The sequence below is a fragment of the Sitophilus oryzae genome, unplaced genomic scaffold (genome assembly GCF_002938485.1).
Source record: "Sitophilus oryzae breed Bouriz unplaced genomic scaffold, Soryzae_2.0 scaffold_151_pilon_pilon, whole genome shotgun sequence".
Taxonomy (NCBI): domain Eukaryota; kingdom Metazoa; phylum Arthropoda; class Insecta; order Coleoptera; family Curculionidae; genus Sitophilus; species Sitophilus oryzae.
In genome coordinates this window covers 1377585-1402119 of record NW_022146192.1, presented here as the reverse complement: position 1 = coordinate 1402119, position 24535 = coordinate 1377585, and the positions used below count along the sequence as shown (strand labels likewise).

General features: G+C 34.3%; 1 protein-coding gene across 1 annotated transcript in view; it reads left to right on the top strand.

Moving 5' to 3' along the window:
• The window catches only part of LOC115878609 (XK-related protein 6-like), a 265525-nt gene that overhangs the window by 121083 nt on the left and 119907 nt on the right, over window positions 1-24535 (top strand). Inside the window, exon 3 of the mRNA XM_030895161.1 lies at window positions 17767-17906. Within this exon, the coding sequence (XP_030751021.1) occupies window positions 17767-17906 (140 nt within the window). The remainder of the gene's footprint in view (window positions 1-17766; window positions 17907-24535) is intronic.

The following is a 24535-nucleotide window of genomic DNA, read 5'->3' as shown; positions in this document are numbered from 1 at the left end:
CCAGCTGAAAAACGTAAACTTTTCGAAAATCGTAACGTAGTGGTTTAGAAAAACGTCTTTTCATTATCCAATTTGTTTTTGTCCCTGGCGTTTATAATGTAACAAAACATTTCTCATCATAACTGGTGTAATCATGCAACAAATTGAACAACAAACATTGAACTTCGGAAGTATAACTAACTGATTAATTTTTTTCAAACTTCAAAAGCTCCAAAATCATTGGTAATTTTTGAAAAACAAACGTAATAATTTCATGCATGCTTAATTAGAAGATCGCATGTTGAAATCAGAACGTGTAAAATCGCTATTTTTGGGGCTTACTCAACCGGGTCTCACAATGCAAATTTACCTCAAATATCCATTTAGTTGGTCATTGGCAAGCACTCTCTCATTGTACATGAAAATAACAAAACAAACATTTACTGATCTGGATAAAATTGATAGTTAAATAGTAAGACTCGCCCGGGAGTACTCCGCCCCCTAGCCACTGATATATTCTATTCAATATATCCCATTCCATATTTTCCATCTAATTCAAATATCATTCGGTTATTGGTTAATCATCTTCAACAACTAGCTGGTAGTATCACCTGAAATAGTATAGGGGTTTCCCCCGGACGCAATTCTGCCGCTAAACAGATTCGCATCCCAATCGAATAAGCTAATTGGGGTAGTGAGCTACTACAACGCCGCATCGTGTCAATCGAGAAGACAAGGGAGACCTCAAACTCTCAAGACCAACCTCGAAGGCAAGACGTCACAAGAGGTTTTCTTCTCATGGTCAAACGACCCGTTGCCTTACAGTACTTGCAACGTTTATAGTCAAAAGACCTCTTAACCCCCAAATATCAGCTCTATGACAAAACACAACACAACAGCCTGCCGGCCTATCAACAACTGACAAGCTAAGCCTCCTCTTACATCACAATTTTACCGGATCGCAAATATTTACATTACTTGCCAATGAATCATACTATTTTCTCTCATCGACTTTCAAATAGTGTGTTTTAGCATTACTAAATAAATAAATAGAGAGTTTCCGAAGGAATGCATATTGTTTATTAGAATAGTGAATAAATAAAAGCATTATTATGACGAACTTATTTTCCAAGTTTTACACACGGGTTTGTCAACCAACTTTGGGATACGTTTCCGTGCTGATTTCACTACCGCGCGATGTTGAAATCAACACGGGTTTGTAAAGCAATACTGAGCAACAATTCCGTGCTGATTTCAAGACCGCACGGCGTTGAAATGAACACGGAAACGTAAATACGCAACCCGGAGAGATAACTTATCTAAAATATACCAGTTATGGTGATTACTATCTTTTTGTCCTATCAAAGCTCTCTTACAAACACTAAATCTATTAATTTTTGGAAATCCATCGTTTTCTACAGCGCGACAAAGCGACGAAAACAAAATAACTTCTCGCCGCTCGAGCAGATCGCTTTACTATGTTCACGCGTACTTGTCTTCACAGGTTTGTTTTGGACGCGACGTCGCGCTGCTTGCTCGCCGCTCTCCTCGTCGCTCCACTATGTTCTCAGCCTAAGTCATCCACTAATTTATCTCTAAATAATGTACTTAAAATAGGTCCCACTATACAAAATGACATATTCTCTTAATACTACTTCGTTTCAGGAAACATAATACGGTTTTAGCCATCGACATAGCTAAGATGTATCGTCAGATTTTAGTGGACGAAAACGAAAGAAATCTCCAACGAATACTATGGCGAAATTCTCTAAACGATCAAATAAAGCATTTTCAGCTGAATACCATAACGTATGGCACAGCGTCTGCGTCGTTCCTTTCAACCCATTGTTATTAGAAATTTCACATAATATTGCTGACAGATTTTCGGTTGAAGGTGTCATAATTGCGTCGGATTTCTACGTTGACGACTTTCTAACAGGACATTTAGATTTTGATACTCTTAAAAGAATAAGGCAAAACATTTGCAAAATTTTATCCGAATACGGTTTCGAACTAAGAAAGCTTCAATCTAACGATCATAGAGTTATTGACGATATAAACGCAGATAATCACAGAGACGAGAACAAATACTTAATAACAGATGACACGAGCGTAAAAACCTTAGGGGTATCTTGGATACCAAACTCTGATAAACTCGAATATAACTCTCAAAATATTGGATCAGAAAACGATAAAGTAACAAAAAGAAATATACTTTATATTTCTATTATTTTTTCTTCTTTATTTTTATAAAATAAGTGTGTCAGCGCACACTGAAGTAGCGCTGTCAGATACGTGTCATTTGTCGCTGTAGCATTGTACTGCAACGCTATTGCTATATAATTGCCATGTATGTGCCACGTCAGATGCTACGTTACTTTGGTAGTCGCTCTCACTAGAGCAAAGCTGATCATTCAGAAACTGTGGCAACTAAAAATTGATTGGGATGAAAGTGTACCAGCCCAAGTGGTTTCCGAATGGCTAGCTTTAAAAATGGAATTTGCGGAAGTAGGTTTGATGCACATACCGCGTCGCGTCCCTGTAAAACAACGAGGTTTGGTACGAATTTACAGGTTCTCGGATGCAAGTAAATGTAGTACAAATGAATGCATACGCCTGTTGTATTTATCTACGTTCTAGTTCTAATCGTAGATAAAAATGGTTCAACGGAAAGCCACTTACTATGTGCAAAATCTCGAATTAGTCCTCTAAAGGCTCTTTGCCGCGACTTGAACTACTGGGTGCATTTTTATTAGCAAGGTTAAATAACAAAATGTAAAGAAGCGCTCAAATTAAAGATAAATCAAACCTGTCTGTGGACCAATTCCACAATTGTACTTTCTTGGATTTCGGGTGAACCAGAACGTTGGAAAACTTTCGTTGCGAACAGGATTGCTGAGATTCAGCAAATTACAAACATCGAACAGTGGAATTATATTTCATGAGAACGAAACCCGGTCGATATAATTTCTAGAGGCGCTAGTCCTGAGTTCTTTATGAACCCGGATAAATAGCCTCAGAAATCAAATATTTCAAATTTCACACGCTCAGATAATATACCCGAATCTAAGACACCATCCAAACTAAATTTTTAGTGGCACAAAGGGATTCATATTTAGAAATATTTAAAATATCAAATTTACATAAATTAGTCCGCATCATAGCTTATTGTCTAAAACCTAAGATTTTACAACAATATTAAGGTTCCCGCAGATAAAATAGTATACAACCGGCTAAGTCATGCTGAAATTCGACAAAGCGAATTAGTGTTAATAAAATTGGTACAGATCGAAAGTTTTGGGTTAGAAATACATGATTTAAAACAAAAGAAACGCTTTTCTGTAAAAAGTAAACTGAAATCTTTGTAACCATTTTTAGATAAAAATTACATAATAAGACTTGGCGGGAGACTAGAGCATTCAACTTTCAGTTATGATGTAAAGCCCCGTAGTGCTTCCTGATAAACACATTTTTACGCGACTTGTTATCGACTCGTCACATACATCCACATTGCACACTCAAGGAACTTTGTCTCATGTCAGGCAAAAATTCTGGCCAATCAATGGTAAGCAAGCAGTGAAGTCGAGAATGTGCAATTAGTATCGCGAAAATGTATTGTATGTTTTAAAGCAAATCTAAATTCGATATATCCAAAGATGGGTGAATTACACAATTATAGAGTTAGTCCTTCGCGTCCCTTTTTATCTGTTGCCGTAGATTATGCTGGATCTTTTAATCTTAAAGATGGTAACACTCGAACAAACAAAATCATAAAATCGTATACCTGCATATTTGTCTGCCTAGTAACTAAGGAAGTTCATATCGAAGTAATTACTGATCTGACTAGCGACGGATTTTTAAGCTTATTAAAGAGATTTGTTTCTAGAAGGGTTTTTGTACCCATATTTATAACGATAATGCTACTAATTTTGTAGAACTGAAATAACGCACTAATTTCAGTTCAGAAAGTGATCGAATCTGGCAAGGTACAAAACTACATGTTCCATTCAAATATTACATGGCACTTCATTCCAGCTAGATCACCACACTTTGGTGGTTTACATGAAGCGGCAGTAAAGTCATGCAAACCTCATTTAAAACGTGTATTATGGTAGTCTTCTAAATTACGAGGAATTTTATACTCTCGCGACTTAAATTGAGGCTATTCTAAATTCAAGGCCGTTAGTCCCTATGTCATCCGATCCAAAGGACCTTGATGTCATCATTCCAGCCCATTTTCTCATTGGTCAAAAACTTACGGCTATCCCGGAACGAGACTTAACTAAACAGAAGAGACACCAAACTTTATCGGAATCTACAACTCATGGGTCAACATTACTGGTGCCGCTAGAGAAAGGAGTATATTCACCATCTTCAGCAAAGGCATAAGTGGCAGTTCAATACTAAATCCACATTACAAGTTGGTTCATTGGTTCTCCTTAAAGAAGATCATGTTCCTCCAATGTATTGGTCCAAGGGTCGAATACTTAGTTTACACCCTGGTAAGGATAACATTGTAAGAGTGGTCAGTGTTCAAACCAAAGGTGGTGTCGTCGAAGAGCTGTGGCAAGAGTTGCAATCCTACCAGTCGACCAAAAATTTTCTACTGTTGATGTGTGCGCTGTTGAAATTCAAGCCTGACCGTTCAAGGAGGTCGAATATGTTAGTTGCTCGGTCATACTTGAAATTACCGCCAACAGGAAGTAAAGAAGAAAGAACATACCCCCACTAGGGCGATATTTGAATAGCGCGCGCTTGTCAGTTGTAAAATAAGTGTGTGTTGTCAATGCTGTCAATTGTATTGATCAAAAAAATAGAGATGTAAAATGTGCTTCTTGTAAAACTTGTTAATAATAATAATGGCAGGGTGTTGAAGAGGCGGGCCCCTGTCGTACATTCAGCTACAGCCCAATTAAACCAGCGTGAAGTGGACGCTTTAGTTGGTAACTACCAAGACGATGCCACTCTACCTGATGGCTCGCCCGCTATTAGTAGGGCTGCCCGCAGGAGAGAAAATGGAAAACGTATGAAATGGACGCGAGAATTAAATATTGATATTATGCGATCTTTCTACTACGTTAACCAATGTCAAGATCAACCACTTCCTGGATGGAGAAGCTCCCTCCATGCAGATTTTACCAGAAGACACCCAGATTTGCAAGTGTCGGAACAGAACGTCGTCGATAGGAAACGCGTTATATTGAGTAAACAGTATCTGACCGTTGATGAACTTCAAAATATCAAAAGGGAAGTTGGTAACATCCTTCAACAAGAACAAGAATATGGAGATAATGAAAGAAACATATTTCACCGAGACGAAGGTACTTCTGAGGAGCAGGTGGACAGAACACAACAAGAGGCAGAGAACCAGGTACCTCCAGATAATGAAAATGAAGTTGCTAAAGAAAAGTTGGCTGAAACTTTTGAAAGTTTACTGGCAATGTACATTAATACCTGCCCCTTAGAGAGGCCTGCCATACCTGTTCTTCGGAACGTTCGAAAAGCCCAAGGCATAATAGAGAGGGTTAATACTCTACTGGAAGCCTACACTACACCGGATAAATCATTAGAATACGTTCACTTGGCCCTCTACTGTGCAGCTGTAACGGTTGTGCAGCACAATGGGCAGTCGACTTATTATCCCCGAGCAATATCCTACAATAGGCTTGACCAGATACCAGCCTGGAGAAGAAGGCTTGAGAAGACCATCGATAAACTACGAGGCAGGGCCGATCTAATTGCTGAGTTTTTAAAAGATAAACCCTCCAAAAAAGTCCACCAAAAAGTCAGGACAATTGCAGAAGGAGCCAAAATATATGAAAACCAACCCAACTATCTACAAAAGCTTATAGAACTACAAGATACATACCGCCAAAAGTATAAAGCTAAAGGAGCAAGGCTATCAAGATTCAATGCAACAGATAAAAGAAAGAAACAGAATAACGAGTTCCTAAAAAGCCAGAAACAATTTTTTAGAAAGCTAGAGAATGAGTCTGCAGTACAACAAGATACTGCTGAGGTGGACGTCAAAGCTTTTGGCAATTACTGGTCAGGAGTATGGGCCGAGTCGGAGAGATTTAACCATGATGCTGATTGGATAAGTACCATCGAAGACAAAGTTCTAAATGTGCCTAGAATGGTAGTCAATACATTTTCGAAGGAAGACATCACTGCAGCCATTAAGAAAACCCAAAATTGGAAGACGCCGGGACCGGACAGGATACAGAACTTCTGGCTCAAACGATTCCCAGCTATTCACGGTGCTTTGGCCCGATGTTTCACGCAGGCGCTTGATGATCCACACATTTTCCCAGAATTCCTGTCCAATGGAAACACCGTTTTGTTATTCAAGAAGGGCGATCCCAAGGACCCAAAAAATTACAGACCTATCACATGTCTGTCTGTAATTTATAAGTTATTTACGGCTGTAATAAACGAGAGACTTTATCAACATTGCCAAACACACCAAATATTTGAAGCAGAACAAAAAGGGTGTATCAGAGCAGCCTTGGGCTGCAAAGAACAATTGACTATAGATTCTATTATACTAAAACAAGTGCAAAAAAAGCAAAAGAACCTTAACATCTCATATATTGACTACAGCAAGGCCTTTGACTCGGTCCCTCATGACTGGTTACTTAGAGTTCTGGACATCTATAAAGTGTGCCCCCGAATTATAAATACGCTCGGACACCTAATGCGACAGTGGCGAACTGACCTTAAGCTGCCAAGCCGACATATCGGTACAGTACGAATCAAAAGGGGCATTTTCCAGGGGGATTCACTTTCACCACTCTGGTTCTGTCTGGCAATGAACCCTATGTCAACACTGCTTAACCACACAACCGCCGGTTACAAGATCGACCAAGGAAACGGAAAGAGACTGAACCATCTATTGTACATGGACGACCTGAAGCTGTATGGGGAAACACCGAGTAAACTCAACTATTTAATAGAAACTGTTCAAGTCTTCAGCAGGGACATACGTATGTCCTTTGGTTTTGACAAATGTGCTACTGTCAACATCAAAAGGGGTAAAATTGAAGATCGGCAACAAGTCATATGTAACATTAAGCAGCTTCCGCCAAAAGATACTTACCGATACCTGGGACTAGCCCAAAATTCAACAATTGATCACACAACAATTAAAAGGGAGATTCGTGAGAAATATAACACCAGGCTAATGAAGCTCTTAAATACAAAATTATCTGGATATAACCTGATCAAAGCTATAAACGCTTGGGCAATACCGGTGTTAACTTATTCCTTTGGAGTGGTCAAGTGGTCAAATACCGACCTTGAAGATCTCGATCGCCTTACCCGTAGACAATTAACAAAATTTAGAAATCTGCATACAAACTCATCTGTATATAGGCTGTATGTTTCTCGTAGGATGGGTGGGAGAGGCCTGCTAAACATAAAAGATCTATGCCTGAAACAGGAAAATGGCATGAGGCAGCGATTTATGTCCTCCAACTGTGCAATAATGAGGCTAATCGTGGCTCAGGATAAAGGTTACACTCCTCTCAATTTAAGTTACCGTAACCGGATTGACAAACCCATCTCGATAGAGGAGCGTGTTGCAGGATGGAAAAACGGCGCTCTGCATGGCAGGTATCCAAAGTCGCTTCAGTCTGAGGGGGTCGACCTTCATTCGTCATTGGCCTGGCTTAAAAACGGAAAATTGTTTCCTGAGACCGAGGGTTTCATGATGGCCATCCAGGACGGAGTTATGTGGACCAGAAACTATGAAAAGAACGTTTTAAAACAAGACGTAGTTGATGTATGTAGAAAATGCTCTATGAGAGGGGAGACAATAGAACATATCACGTCTGGTTGCTCTACCTTAGCAGATAATGCGTATCTTGGACGTCATAATCAACTTGCCATAAAATCAGAACTCTTGAGCAAAATATCACCTCCCTACTACAAGTACTCCCCGCAACCCGTCCTGGAATCTAGAGATGCTGTTTTATATTGGGACAGACCAATTATAACCGATCGGACAGTGGACCACAATAGACCCGACATTCTTTTTATCGATAAGATCAATAAAACGGGCATTATAATTGACATAGCAGTACCATTATCCCACAGGATAAAACACACGGAAACAGATAAAATAACAAAATACGAAAATTTATCATATGATTTAAAATACGTGTGGAATCTTAAGACCGTAAAGATCTTACCGTTCGTAATTTCGGTGAAGGGAATTATCAGCACAGAATTCCAAAAAAATCTAAAAGAGATTAATTTACCATGCTCAATTGCAAAAGTAGGACAACGAGCTGTATTGTTGCAAACTTGTCACATCGTCCGAAAATTCTTGAAGTAGCTGGGAGGAGCCAAAAGCTTTTTCAGTTAGTCAGCTAAACCGCACCGGACCTGTTCCGAGAAAAAGAATTACATAATTCAAATAATAATAAATGCCTTTATTGTCAAAAAATTTTTCAATTCGTAGACAAAGGTAAACTAACAAACAAAGTAGAAAAAAAACAAGGTACGCAAACAAACAAACAAAAGATAATACAAAACATTATATAAATAATATTGTCAGTCTTATTGTTAAAATAAACATTTATAAATGTTTACAATGTCAAAGAACAAAAAATTTAAAATAATATTCAAAAATATTTAGCCAGTTTATAGCAAAATATCAATGTTCTCTAAATAAATTAATTTCGATGTCATTAGTAAATATAGCAATAGCAAACATTAGACCAGTGTTTTCAAGATCAAATTCGATTTTCAATTCAAATATAATTCATTTACGGCGTAGAAAGCCTTGTCTAGTAAATAAGAGTTCAATGCTTTGCGAAATGAAAAAATGATGTTATGGATTTGATTTCAAATGGCAGGTGATGGAGGTGCATTTTTTTCGAGTTGTATAATATTGAACTTTTAACTAACTCTGAGCGTGGGGTAGGTAGATAAAGATCTTGCTCCGCGTTCCTGAGTGGATAATAAATCGACGTAATACACAAGTGGGGCTACTTCATTTATTATAAATCGAATCCCTATAACAGATGTGTTCTAAAATTATAATTATATATATTACGGTTAAGGTCCGATGTTCGGTTAATGTCGACATTACCCAGTTAATCTCGAGAATAATACACAACAAAACAACCAAGGACATAACCAAACTCAAACATTAACCTGTTATTGTCGGCATTAACCGGACATCGAACTTTAACCGTAACATACCGGGTACGTCTCAAAAGTGGCTCACCCCTATAACTTTTTTATTTTTTTAGATAAAAAAACGAGATTTGGTATGTTAGTATATGACATAAATTAGGATTGATTGACATATTCATTTGTTTTCTGTCACTTCCTGTTTCGCCGGAAATGACTACAACTTTTGATTTTTAAATGGCACCCCCGATATTTTTTTTACTTCATTCGGTAGAAAATGACATTCTGAATAGAATGACATATCATATGTCAACTTTTGACATTTTTTTAAACAAAATTTAATTTTAAATTTCAATCGAAAGTGCCATGGCTGTTTGATCGTCTAATTTTATTCGTGCCTTGTCCTGGCTGGTTAAAAGATGCCCAAATCGTATTTTCAATCACATCTCAATTTTTTCAAATGTCAATACCACACACTTGGTATTTCGAGTCAAATTATCGTTATGAACCGCATGTTATAATTTCAAATAAACCATATGCGAAAATGTCGAAGTTGACATATGATACCTCATTCTATTCAGAGTATCATTTTCTATCGAATAATGCAACAAAAAACCGAGGGTACCATTTAAAAATCAAAAGTTGTAGTCATTTCCGGTGAAACAGGAAGTGACAGAAAACAATTGAATACGTCAATCAATCCTAATTTATTTCATATATTAACATACCAAATCTCAATTTTTTATTTGAAAAAATAAAAAAGTTATGGGGGTGAGCCACTTTTGAGACGCACCCGGTATACATTTAAAAAAATTGTTACAGGCCAGATAGTTATATCCCGACTAGCAAAACCGTTGCATAAAAATATGATCGCTACCATAGTTGAGCCATACAAACATTAATAAATACCATAGCCAAGTATTATTACTAATCAGATGACATTCTGAGAATGAGTGACGTGAGCAAGACAACGGTTATGGTACTGCTTGATTATTCTAAGGCATTCGATACCATTTCCCATGAATTGCTTTTGGCCATTTTGTTATATATGGGATTTTCGGAAGAATCGGTCGGAATGATTGAGAGCTATTTATCGGATAGATCTCAGTTTGTTCAGATAGGAACGGTCGTGTCGCCAAGGGGTAGCATTATGAGAGGGGCGCCGCAGGGAACTATACTGGGTCCGTTATTGTTTAGCATTTACGCTGCGAAAATTGCATCACGATTGGGGCGTTGTGCGTCATATTTATATGCGGATGATACTCAGCTCAGCTTCTCATTTTTCTCAAGCGATGTTGACAGGACTAATGAAATAATTAATGAAGAAATTTCCAGTTTGGTTGAGACATCCTATAAACATGATTTAGTTATTTCGTCATGGTCTTTGGGACCAACCGCGAGGCAGTTGAGAGCTCATTAAAAATTAAAATTAATGGCGTCGAAATTACATCTGTACGCACTGCTAGAAATTTGGGAGTGGAGTTTGATGTCGAGTTGAGATTTAAGAAGTACGTGACAAGGGTTCTTCAGAAGGCTTACTTGAATTTGAAAATGCTTTATCCTCATCGTCATATACTGAATAAGTCACTTAAGAGGAAACTCACCGATGCGTTAGTCCTCAGTCATTTTAACTACTGCGATGTTCTTTACGGGCCTTGTCTGGATGCTGCTGATGCTGCTAAGATTCAGCGTGTACAGAAGCCATGTCTACGATTTATATACGGAATTCGTAAATTCGATCGCATATCATACAAATTTCATGAGACTCGCTGGTTGAATATGGAAACTAGACGAAAATATCACGCGCTAACTTTATATCATTCTATAATTAATTACAAGTGTCCTTATTTATACGAAAAGGTTCAGTTTCGAACAGATGTTCATAATTTGAATTTGCGACATAAAGGGCTCATCTCCCCACCTTATCATAAAACAGCATTATTCCAAAGATCCTTTACGTACAATATCTATAAACTGTATAATGGCATCGATAAATGTTTTAGAGACCTGCCAGTTCATAGTTTTAAATCGCATTTAAAGCGACACCTTCTAGATCAACAATGTTAAATTATACTTGAGCAGCGTTTCTTTCCTTTTAGTGTTTTCCTAAACAATGTTACATATAATTTCTATTTTTAAGTTTGTTCTTTTTCCTTTTTTAATTTGTTAAGCAAACCCAAATTTGTTTTTAATATTTTCTTTTTTTTATATTATTGCTATTTACATGTTAATGCATTAAACAAGGCTGGAACTTGATCAGTTATGCTGTATTTCCAGTCTTTTTGTAATTTGTATATTTTTCTTTTCTTTATTTTTTTGTTTATTGTGTTTTATAATTCTGTTGTTTGTATCTTATCTATGTACACAAATTACAATAAATTTTCTTATTATTATTATTTATCTAAAAAGTTTACACATTAGACTTTCTGAAGATCTCAAAAGATTTACATTTTTTTAGAATTTTCTCAAATTGCACTTACTAATACTTTTCAAATAATATTATAACAATTTTTTTGTGCACTCGCTATTTAAACCCATTAAATACATAAACAAATGTTTAGTCGGCTGTTTACGGTATTCTCCGATGGTGGCAGCACTGGCGAAAAATGTCCTAATATAGAATGAAAATTCTAGCGACGCACAGTGCTTCGTCCCATGGACAAAAATCGAAAAAAAGTTAAAATTTACTAATATCTGAATATGTAATTTTATACTTATAGTAATGTTCAACCATCCTGTATATTATTTTTCATAAACAGCGTTTTTTGTTAGTAAATATTTTCACTAAAAATAAATTTTGCGATCATTATCTTATCAGTGAAAAGAATAACATTCATAGTAGTTCTGTATATTATGGAGTTAAATGGTACGTACTTAATTGAAAGCTACTATAGATATTGTTAAACAAGGAATGTACAGGGTGGGTCAAATTCGACGCTTTTAAACGGAAACACCCTTTTCTATAGGAAATAGACAAAAACTAATATCGGTGTCTGGAGCTTAATTTTTGTCAAAAACATGATGGTGAAAACAGCATATCGGTATCTGTTACCGTTTCGGAGTTACGGGGTGTTTTTCAAAAATATGTATTTTTAACAAATCACTGTAACTTTTTTGCTATGGAAAATTTTGTATTTTTATGAAAACATTTCCAAAGCACCTTTTTACGTAGAATTTAATGGTTTAAGTATAATTTTTTTAAAATTAATAATTTAAGAATTATCAACAGAATATTTGATTTCTTATATGGGACACCCTGTGTATTTTTAATTTATTGAAAAGAATTTAAAATTACCTTTCCAAAAATATAACACACTTGATATTTTGTTCGATTCCTCTTCGAGATATAGAGTATATAAAAATTCGCCCGCTTTAAATAAGTAGGCTTTGAACGGCACCGGCTGTAATGCAAAAAAATTCTAGCTGTGAGAATCAATTAAAACGAAAATAGTATTTATTGCGAGATGCAGAATTTTATAACAATTTAAAATATATTTAACCAACATCAACACATTTAAACTATATCTAATAACAATAAAAATAAATAGCAAACCAAGACATGAGATTTTACTACAGGTGTTCGACATATCGACCGTCTGCTGTTATGGACAGACCAGACTGGGCCGTTTTTGAACATTTCTCACGGAATTCATTAACTCAGTGGGGGTGAAAGATACTCCCTCATAACTGCTAAGTATTTCTAATTCTTGTCTAGATTATACGGAAGAATAAGGAACCTTTATTCTTCCGCAAATATATCCATAGGATTAGATCCATGGGCACTAAGTCAGGCGGCCTCGACGGCCAACAGCTGGGATCTGGGTTAGTTATTCAATTATTCTTGAAATTGGCTGCAAAAATTTGCTGATAATTTCAGCGTTCTGAGGCGGTGCGTTGTCTTGCTGGAAAAATATGTTTTTGAGTTCTATTAAGGACATATCATCAATAAGGGGTCCAAAGCCTACTAGCACAGAATATCTAGCTAAGCAACAGAAGCCTCGTTACATGTATAAAATTGTAGGTATCAAAAGGAGATAGGCTTTAAAAGCCTGTCTCCAAATCAGATATTTTGATGCGGTAGTTTCGCTACTACATAATAGAGGGCGATAAATTTAAAAGAAAATAGTTTTCTACAAACGAAATTTAAAAGAATTTTGGGCAGTGTTGCCATTGTGTAATTCATATTGTAATACTTTCTGATAAATCCTACCTTCAAATTTGCTACATCATTTAAACATATTAAAATAGATCAGTGCTCTTTTTTCAAACGTTTAGTCAGGTTTAAGTACGTATTTAACTTGCCATATTAGTTGGGGTTCAATAATCAGTTCCTGACGTTTGATTGTAATTGAATCCTGAATTTTGATTGTAATTCGGCGACAATATAATAAGTATTGTTCTACTATTATGATACCACTTCCTGACGTTCAATTGTGTTCATACTTTATACCGTATGATCGGGGAAAAACGGCTAAGAAATGAAGATCGCTGTCATTTTATATGGGAAATAGTATACTATAATATAGTACCATATTACGATACATGGCGTTCGATTGAGCTTAAACTTGGTATTCTACTTATCTTTAGTAACATTGTAATATTATGGTTCCATGGAGCATATAAAGTGGTACCTTCTATAGTACTACATTATGATACCACTTCCTGACGTTCAATTGTGTTCATACTTTATACCGTATGATCGGGGAAAAACGGCGTTAGCGATAGCTATGAAATGAAGATCGCTGTCATTTTATATGGGAAATAGTATACTATAATATAGTACCATATTACGATACATGGCGTTCGATTGAGCTTAAACTTGGTATTCTACTTATCTTTAGTAACATTGTAATATTATGGTTCCATGGAGCATATAAAGTGGTACCTTCTATAGTACTACATTATGATACCACTTCCTGATGTTCGATTGGGCTCGTATTTGATATATACTTGCATATTTTTGATGACATTGCAATATTATGGTACCATGAAGCATATCAAGTGGTACCATACTATAATATAGCACCATATTAGATACATGGCGGTTGATATAGGGCTTAAACTTGGTATACTACGTATCTCCGGTGACATTATAATTTTGTCGAACCATGGAGCATATAAAGTGGTACCTTCTATAGTACCATATTATGTTACCACTCCTTGATGTTCGATTGAGCTCATATATTTGATATATAATTTCGTATTTTTGATGACATATTGTAATATTATGATACCATGAACCATATCAAGTGGTACCATAATATAGTACCATATTACGTACATGGCGTTTGATTGGGCTTAAACTTGGTATACTACGTATCTTCGGTGACATTGTAATATTATGGTACCATGGAGCATATAAAGTGGTACCTTCTATAGTACTACATTATGATACCACTTCCTGACGTTCGATTGGGCTCGTATTTGATATATACTTGCGTATGTTTGATAACATTGCAATATTATGGTACCGTGAAGCATATCAAGAGGTACCATAATATAGTACCATATTACGATACCATTTCCTGGCGATCGGTTGGGCTTAAACTTGGTATACTACGGATCTTCGGTAAATTTGCAATATTATAGTACCTTGAAGCATATCGAGTGGAGTACAATATTATGATATCATTTCCTGGATTTCGATTGGGCCCTAATTTGGTATACTTACGTTTCTTTATAAAGATTTGTTGTGTGTTACTGCATTTTAATAAATTATTTCCATTATTATTAAACTTATATTTCATTACTAACTTTCCAGCATTAATAAATATCACTATCAATCGCCCTGTATATTTTAAAGGTAATTAAAGGTATTTTCTTAGTTAACAATGTAAGGTTGTGTATATTAAAAATGTATTTTTTGAGTATATGTTTTGTAATAATATACTTAAAACTATTTTAAAAGCCAAACGAACAATTAACATAAGTGTGTCTGACAAGAAAAGAAGAATAGAAAGAAACTATTATACACCAGAAAAAGAATGGGATGCCAATTAAAGGTCTTTTTGAATCTGGCAACTGTGCATATTTAGGCGAGCTTCAAGGCCGTCGACGTGCCGTCGATCTAAAACCGAAAGTTCAAAATTTCCAATTATATTCTGATTATGATATTGCCTCGCCATCTAGTATTTTATTTGTGCAATTTTAGCTCTTTCATTACGAGTATTTTTCTGTTGCGTAGCTAGATATTCTGTGCTACTAGTTAAAAGTGGCGAACTTTTAAATATTCTATATTTCGAAGGGGATTATAACAAAATATCAAGTGTGCTATATTTTTGGAAAGGTAATTTTAAATTCTTTTCAGTTAATTAAAAATATAGAGGGTGTCCCAAATAAAAATTCAAATTTTCTGTTGATAACTCTTAAATTATTAATTTTAAAAAAATTATACTTAAACCATTAAATTCTACGTAAAAAGGTGCTTTGGAAATGTTTTCATAGAAATACAAAATTTTCCATAGCAAAAAAGTTACAGCGATTTGTTCAAAATGCACATTTTTGAAAAACACCCCGTAACTCCGAAACGGTAACAGATATTGATGTGCGGTTTTCACCATCATGTTTTTGATGAAAATTGAGCTACAGACACCGATATTAGTTTTCGTCTATCTCCTATAGAAAAGGATGTTTCCATTTAAAAAGCGTCGAATTTGACCCACCCTGTACTTTAAATTTATTTCTAAACAAGTTCGTGATTGTTTAGTTTTTATTTATTTTTTAAGATGATTCTTAAATGGGTATAAAAATTTTACGTTTTCAAACTTCAAAAAGGCATTTAAAAAAACATATCAAAACATATCGTATTTATTGAATATTTTTGTTGTCATATTCATACACTTTTAATTTTTGTATAGTTCACCTGCGTCTGCTTGCGACGAACTTTATTTTATAATACTTTTCAGATGGAGTAAAATTGATAAGCAATGCCGATCTGGTTAATACTTGGCTTGATGATAAGGACAAGAACTCAAAATTATTTGTATTTCAAAAAATGTGTTCTTTATTAGATATTGATGAACCTTCCAGTCAAATGAGACACCACTTGTGCCTGAAAAAGCCCAATATGTTGGAGCGAAACGTCACATAAAAAAAGTTTCCATCTTTCAACTTATTATAAAACCTCATACCCAAGAAAAGGAAAAAATAATATATGGATATTGTCTATTAAAGAGGTAACTATTAACATCCGAACCCCTCATACCAACAAAAAGAACAGTTACAACGCTAAAAATTAACATATTAGAAAATAATGTACAGAAATATCTTAGGATACTTCATCTACCTGTGATTTGGATACTATAAATTTGGAAGATTCTGTCAGCAGTGATTCTTCTGAATCAGAGTAGTTACGATCTATGCATTTTGTTGTCCTAAAGTAAATTTATAGTATCTTAAGTTTTTTTAAATTAAATATAACATTAATGTTACTTTTTCATTAAAGAAAAACATGTTTATCTTATATTAGACTTATATTGTAGGAATCATGTTCTAATGTTATTTCAATTATTTTTTATCACAGGGATTTATTTAATACTTAACCGCTTTCATACTATAAATTATTATTTCCTTAGATGGAACACAGCTCCAACATTTTTATTATTTATAAGTTTTTTTTCATAAACGTGGGACTAAGAACATCATCATTTAGTACAATGAGAATACTCATCATTTGTGTCAAATAAACCTAGTTTGAATAAATTGCCTACTATAAAAGAGAAGTTTTGCATTTTTGTCCTCTAGAGCCATATGTTCGAAGCACTGTGCGACGGTTCTGTGGCATTTTCTGCAGCTGCTTTTGCCGTATTATACTTTGGGTATATGATTTAAAAAAAGGTAATAGAATTTTACGCAGAATCTAAAAATAAAAAAAAGCTATTGCATTAAAAAACATTGTGTGATATCCGTCACACTTTTTTTGAATGCACCGTATATACTAAAAAATAATTATAAATTGTTTTCTATCTTAATGTATAGCTAACCTTTCTATATCTAACTATCCGACCACCAAGTATAAGTGTTCCGGCTGTGATCAATTCGAACTGTTTTCAAGCAGTAGTCAATCTCGCTTGCAACTGGGGTTTTCTCTTGATCGGGACATTAACTTTTCCTTCTCATCTGCGATTTCATTGAAACAATCTTTCTTAGTACGTGTCGTGAGATTTGCGAATAACAGTTGAATCAGTTTCATTTCTTCTATTTTTTAGCAAGTGTGGAAGATGGCGATGAACGGTCACTGTTAGAAGACTCGCACAGTCATTTTTAAATACTCCAATAAGATCTTATATCGCGCTCTTTGACAATCGCCACTCCACGCATAATCTCGTCGGTCGATATTTGGTCGATATAATCATTCTCGGGCCAAATCACCCAAATTGAACCGATTGTGATGGTCGGATATTCAGCCATCCGGTCTCCCATATCACCGAATATCCGGTATTTGGTATTCGGCCAAACAACTATCCGTTTCATATCTAGTTTATACCATTGTCGAACGCATTGGGTATTATTTTTCCACCGAATTCGTACACACTCTGTCGTTGCTGTCGGTGACAAAATTGCCGATATCATTTTATATTTGAAGAGTAGTTTTAATAGTAGTAGTTTGTAATACCAAATTATACATTATTATTCTTTTTTTTTCAGACGAATGTTGGACGAGGATACGAACAGTTCCTTACTAAGACTGTTCCATTGTTTTCTCCAGTGTTCACCTCAGGCTATCTTGCAACTGGTGTTCTTGTTAAGCTTTATGATGTATCCAGATAAACAGGTCCTAACCATAGGTAAAATAAAAGTGAAATGAAAAACCAACAAAAGAATATTTTTATGCAGGGTGTCCCAATATTCCGTCGACTGAGAACTACTAGGTATTTTTGGAATCAAAATAATTTTATTAGACACAATTTATCTCTACAGGGTGCTACCAATTCGGGATACGAGCATTGGTATCTCGGTAATCGTAATAGATACGAACACGGTTAAATTGGGGCAAAGTTACGCCTTTGAATGTTCACCAAGACGCTATCAAAAAGTTAAAGTTATATTATTATCTTTATTAAAAAATGTCAAGCTAAGTTATTTGGAAAAAACGGATTTTTTCTTAAAAGTAAATTTTATTTTTTCCTGTGGTTATTTTTAGAAAATCAAACTAATTACACAATCTCATAACCACTTTATCAGGGCCGAGATCAAGGCTATCTGATAGTATTTTAAGATTTTCAAATTACCTGATAATTTGTGTGATACATAGGCCAATTTATTTTTTTAAACACGGACCTGCATTTTTAATTTCCGGTTTTGAAAGAACTCGGTCTCGTGAGTACAATGATATGCCACACTTAATATTCTTTTTTATTTCAGGCATTTAAACTGTTTTTTTTATTTAAACTAATTTCAGGTCCGGCTCTGTTTTTTTTTAAATATTGAATCTAGTGATGGGAATACCGCTTCCACGTGAGTCGCGTTACAATAGCGACCGTTCCAGAAAAATACCGCGACAAAATACCGCGATTTTGTAACCGAGGTTCCGACTTCCAAAGTGTCGCGGTCCTCGCTAAACGATTAGATTTCTGCAAATTGTAAGTTTTGGGTTCGTTGAAGTTCTATTAGAGGTACAATTTAAAAATATTTTTACAAGATACAGAGTGTCCCAAATAAATAAAAAACATCAAAGTTGTATTTTTTTAAATGGAACACTCTGTATATTATTACATTTTTAGTTTCTACGATTAAAATAAAGGTAAATTTGATTAAGGTTTGTCACACTTAAACCTTACCGTTTTTGAAATATTTTCAATTTTGTGAAATTGCAGTAAAAATTTTAAGGCTTCATTTCTCCAAGAGTATCAAAGTTTTTAATATTAAATATTTACTGAGGTTTATTTATTGGTCAGTTATTGTGTTGCAATAATAAAAATAATACTACCTCATACAGAGTGTCTAAAAATTTATTTTAAATAATTTCTAGCTTTAAACGGCAATAACTTGTTTAATTTAAATAGAACACCTTCTATATTTTATGAGAATCCGATGCACAATTTAATGGTCTATCAAATTGTATTTAACCACTTTTTACCCAACTCTTCAAGTTTTCGTATAAAATGCATTTTCTTATAATTTAGGCCTCATTTATCAATATACCCATGGAATATTGACATTTTAGATTATTTTGAAAGAGTAAAGATACTAATATTGTCAATATAGTTTAATTAAAAGTAAAAAATAGTTTAAATATTAGTTAAAGAGAACCTAATTAATATGATTCTAGTATTCAAACTAGATTAATTGACTGTTTTTGCGTTGATTAATAACACTACTTAATAATACTTGCTCCGAATACGAAATACTAAAAAACTGAATTTTGAATGGGTATTAGACAGTGTGGTTAAAACTAACACCATAAAATTTTATTTAATTTTTTCACGAATGCTTATTTATAACAACAGAGACGTTCATTTTCATAACTTATTATCATATTTATTTCTGATTCAAATCCACATTTATTTAGAATAATTTATTACCTAACACAATTAAGTATGTAATTATGTATATTATGTGTATATTAAAAGTAAAAAATTAAATTATAGATATTAAACCATAGAAAAAAGGAATTAAGTTATAAATACAAATTTACTATTCAAGAGTATAATATCTGGATATACTATACACTCACAAATTGTCATTTTAATGTACATTTTAAGGCAAACAAATTATCAGAAAAAAAATCAAAATCCGTGCAGTAGGAATTGGCAAACTCCAGCGTTCTGTTAACTGGTGAATTGGCAGCACCACTTGTGCGAGAAAATGTCCTCTTGAAAATATCTTTGTATAATGGCCAGCAAGGTTCCTGGACCTATCGCCAAGGAGCGGGGGCATTACTTGACGTCATTTGTAAAAGTGAAATCAATACACCTCAACATTTACAACAAGGAGTATAAAATGCATTCGGAAGTATAAGAAGAGTATCTGTTGAAAAGGCTACACAATATAATTGAAAAAATTGTGCAATAGGGAGAGTGGTAATCCTTCGAACATGTAGAATATTCGAAACTAGTTTGTAGAAGTTGATTTATTTATAATAACTAAGATTTATATGATGCATATATACGAGATTGAGATTCGTACACTGAGATTTTAAATTTACAATAAAACAAGTTAAAAATAATATCTTAAAATTTCCGACCTGAATATTATTTTATTTGAATCTTTCAACTGGCTCGATTTTCCGTATTCGATGTTACTTAACGCATCAATATTGTTGCGATAAATACAATCAGATTAAATAATTTAAAAATCCAGAGTCGGAAGAATAATTAAATAGTTTTATTGTTGTTAAAGTACCCAAAATAAAAAAAAATATAAAGTCGTTGTATTTAATAGACTGAATTCTTTCAAAACCTAAAATAAAAAATGCAGTTAAGTTGGAAAATAAGTTGGCTTATGTTACAATGTATTTCACAAATTATTATCAACTAATTTGAAAATACTACCAGATAGTCCGTCAGTAGATAAAGCGGCTATGAGAATGTGCAATTAGTTTTTTGATTTTTTAAAAAGTAACGTCAGGAGAAAACGAAATTTATTTTCAAAAAAATCCTTTTTTCTCAAAAAACTCAGCAATCCTTGAAATTTTTGAAACTTTTTTGATAGTATGTTGACGAACATCCCAAGGCTCAACTTTGCCCCAATTTAACCATCTTCGTATCTATTACGGTTTCCGAGATAACAATCGTACCTCGAATTTGTAGCACCCTGTATACAGAAGTGCTTCGTTGGTGCGTGAGAGGGCATCAACTTGAAAAAAATAAACACATTTTTAAGATATTTTAAGAACCTATATTCTGATTTTAATGAGATTTAACGTGCATATGTTTTGCTAAGCGCTGTAACATTTGAGTTTCACAAAAAAAAACAAAAAAAGTACGGGAATGGTGAAAAATACACCCCTACATAAATTTTTAAAGAAATATTTTCCTGTTTGGCCTAATGGGCCTCCTAGTATTTACTACATTTTTCATGTCTTGTAAAAAAACGCCACATCACACACACATTTTTGCGAAAAAAAATTGTTTTTTTTCCAAAGCGGACCAACAAAATATACAGGGAATTCCAATATTTCGTGTACATAGAACAACTACGTATTTTTTAATCAAAATAAGTTAATTGCGCCCAATTCGCATCTAATTAAAGTGCTTCGCTTGTGCCTTAGAGGGCATCAATCAGAAAAACATTCGAACGTTAATTAATTTAAAATGTATGAAGCTTATAGTACAGGATCAGACTACAACTTATATTTATGAATAGGAGAATACACTTTTAACAGGGTATCAATCAAAAAGTTGCCGCAACCCTGTTTAATTATTAATAATAATAACTGATTTTGGAGATGACATTACGTTCATAAAATTTTTTGATCACTTATATGTCAAATTAAAGCTATTTCTATTCTGTGCATATGAGACTGCATGACTCGTTATAACTCAAGTAAGGGGAACACACAATCGAAGAGATATGTAAGGTCGCGCTGATTAACTCCCCGCCTAAACATTCTACATTCTGTGCATGATGTTATAAGGGTACCTATCAAAAAGTTACCGCAAATAGGGGTTGCCACAGTTCAAAGTCGTTCCTAATCTTCTATATATACAGGGTGAGTCTTAAATAAGTGCAAATATTTGCAGGGGTGGTATATTTCGACCTTGTTCGATCTTTGGTGTTCTCCATATTCCTATACGGGTCTGAGTCATGGACCGTCAAAAGCGCTGATAGACACCGTATAAATGCATTTGAGATGTGGTGCTGGAGGAGAATGCTCCGTATCCCATGAACAGCTCGAAGAACGAAGGACCACGTCTACGAATTTTTTTTCGCAAAAAAAGGTGTTGAAAATCGTGCATTTTCTTTTAAATTTCCCTGTATATTTTTCGAAAACTTTTTAGAACTGCCTATTCACCGTAAATTTTGCCACGGTATAATTTTTTAACCTCTGATATTACCATCGTTACGGCACTAAAAGGGATGCAATATTGCCACTTCCTACATCACCTATATTTTTAATTATTCATACGAGAAAATGCCACTAATAAGTAAAAAATTACTGCAAGAGAGAATGAGCCATAGATAAAAGACTTATAATATTAAATAGATAGGCAACATTTCAATTTTATTATACAAGGGCGCCTCTGGTAGTCGGAGGAAGTTATACTAAGGGAAGAGAGGGGTGCGGGGTAGGGGGGTTGTTTTAATCATAGATAAATGCAACAAGTTTAGATTGGAAAGCCCGTAAAAATTTTAGGTCGCGACCGTTATACGCGATCTGGCGCTGCTACAGCGGTCGCTGTTTAGATCGCTAAGAACAACGGCAAACAAAAACAGAAATAATTTTCTCTTGTCAAAGTCAGAATCTTCAAAAACCATCGTGGATCGTGGCATAACGCCGGTTTCCAATGTTTCATAGGTATTTCATACATGTGTTCTTATATAAAATAAAGTTTCTTGTATGCAACACACTGTATTTTATTTATAAAATTAAACGAAAATAATTATAAATTTGAATAAACAATATTTGGCGATATAATTCCGGAAACAGCCGAACCGCTCCGAAATTTTCAAAAGTTTTGGGTCGCGACCGTTGCAAGAATAGCGCCAAATAGTGTTTTGTCCTTATGGGCACTTTCCAATCTAAACTTGTTTCATTTATCTATGGTTTTAATTAATTTAAAATAAATTTAGTCATACATGTAAGAACACTTTGTGTGTTTTTAATTAGGTCGAACATATTATAAACGATAAATCAACTTAATTAAAAGCATACAAAGTGTTCTTATATGTCGAATATTAATTAAAAAAATATTAAAAAAAACTAGTAATAGTGTATATTAAGTTGTTATACAGTTATAATTTAATCTTTGGCGGTTTTCAGCAAATAGCAGGCAGTTTTACATAATTTTCCTCCCTTTGAAGTGAATTGGAAACGGCTATATAATTTTGGTGTAGGCAAGATTCCTAGTTTGTTTCCGTTTGAGACCTGAAATAATAAAAACAAATTAAATTAGATTTAACCATCTGCTGATCATTATAACGCAACACGCGTCCTTAATTCCTTACATGCATCGCAAAAAAAATAAATAACTGCTCAGCAAGTAGAATTTATTAGCAGTACTAATTTAAAAAATCTATAACTGTAAGTAGATATATTTAATTTACTTACCATTGTATCCTTCGGAAACCCCGTGTACAACAATTAAACTCCATGCTCCATGATAAAAAATAACTAACAGTCTATACAAAACACAAACTGTCTCACTATTTTTAAAAAACATTGTCTAAAACAGAATACTGCCAAAAAATCTGAGGAAATTTCAATAATTCGACAAATCAAACCGTAAAATCGCAACAAAAGCGTGTCTGAGTGTCTCGTGTCAGTTAAAAATCAAATTTTATTATTGTCAGATATTGACATTTGCATTGTTGATATTGACAGTTTTAATATTTTGCGCCTCTGCATCTTGGAGGAAAAACTATTTTTAATGAACTGTCATTTCCATTTAAGTTTCCCAGCCATGATAATGAGCTTAACAAAACGTTTTTTCGTTTATTTATAATTAAAATAGTTTTGACATTGTTTTGTTATTCTGTCGTTCACAGCTGTCGTTGTTGATTGTCAATTTTGGCGTAATGCCCCGTAATATAAAATATAAACGACGTGTATCTGTCGACACAGTTTGACATTTCAAACAAACCAATCAGATTTGTACAAAATTCAAACAGCTGTCAATTTTAAATTTTGTCTTGATTTGTGTAAATCTCATTGGTTCTTTTGACGTGTCGCTCGACAATACAAAGTTCTGAAGCCCCGTTCTCAGAACGACGTCGTGTCGCTGGCGACACAGTTTGACATTTCAAACAACCAATGGGAGCTGTAATAAATTTAAAATTGACAGCTGTTTGAATTTTGTGCAAATCTCATTGGTTATCTTGACGTGTCGCTGTTCTGAGAACGGGGCTATATGTAATATCTTATTAGAGAGGGGCATTCTTATTAAAGATCGATAGTTATGATTTTGAAAAATACAAGTATAAACAAACTGTATCAAGCCACGTTATATTATTTACACGTTTTCAAACCATAAAGGGTTATCGACAGGAATTTAGATGCAGACTCAATAATTTGTTCTTTTACTTTATGTTGTGAATAAATGTTGATAGTTATTAAAGTTGTTATAAAAATATGTGGTAAAGGCATAGTATAAGAAAACTAGGAGTTTTACTCCTTGTCAAATCCTTTGTTCTTTTTCTGCCACTTTATATGACCTTGTTCTCGCCTCCCGTGACCACTGACGTAGCTGTATGGTCGTGGTATATTAACTAGGCAAAGTATAGTCGTGGCACTCGCCATAGTTTCACAGATATG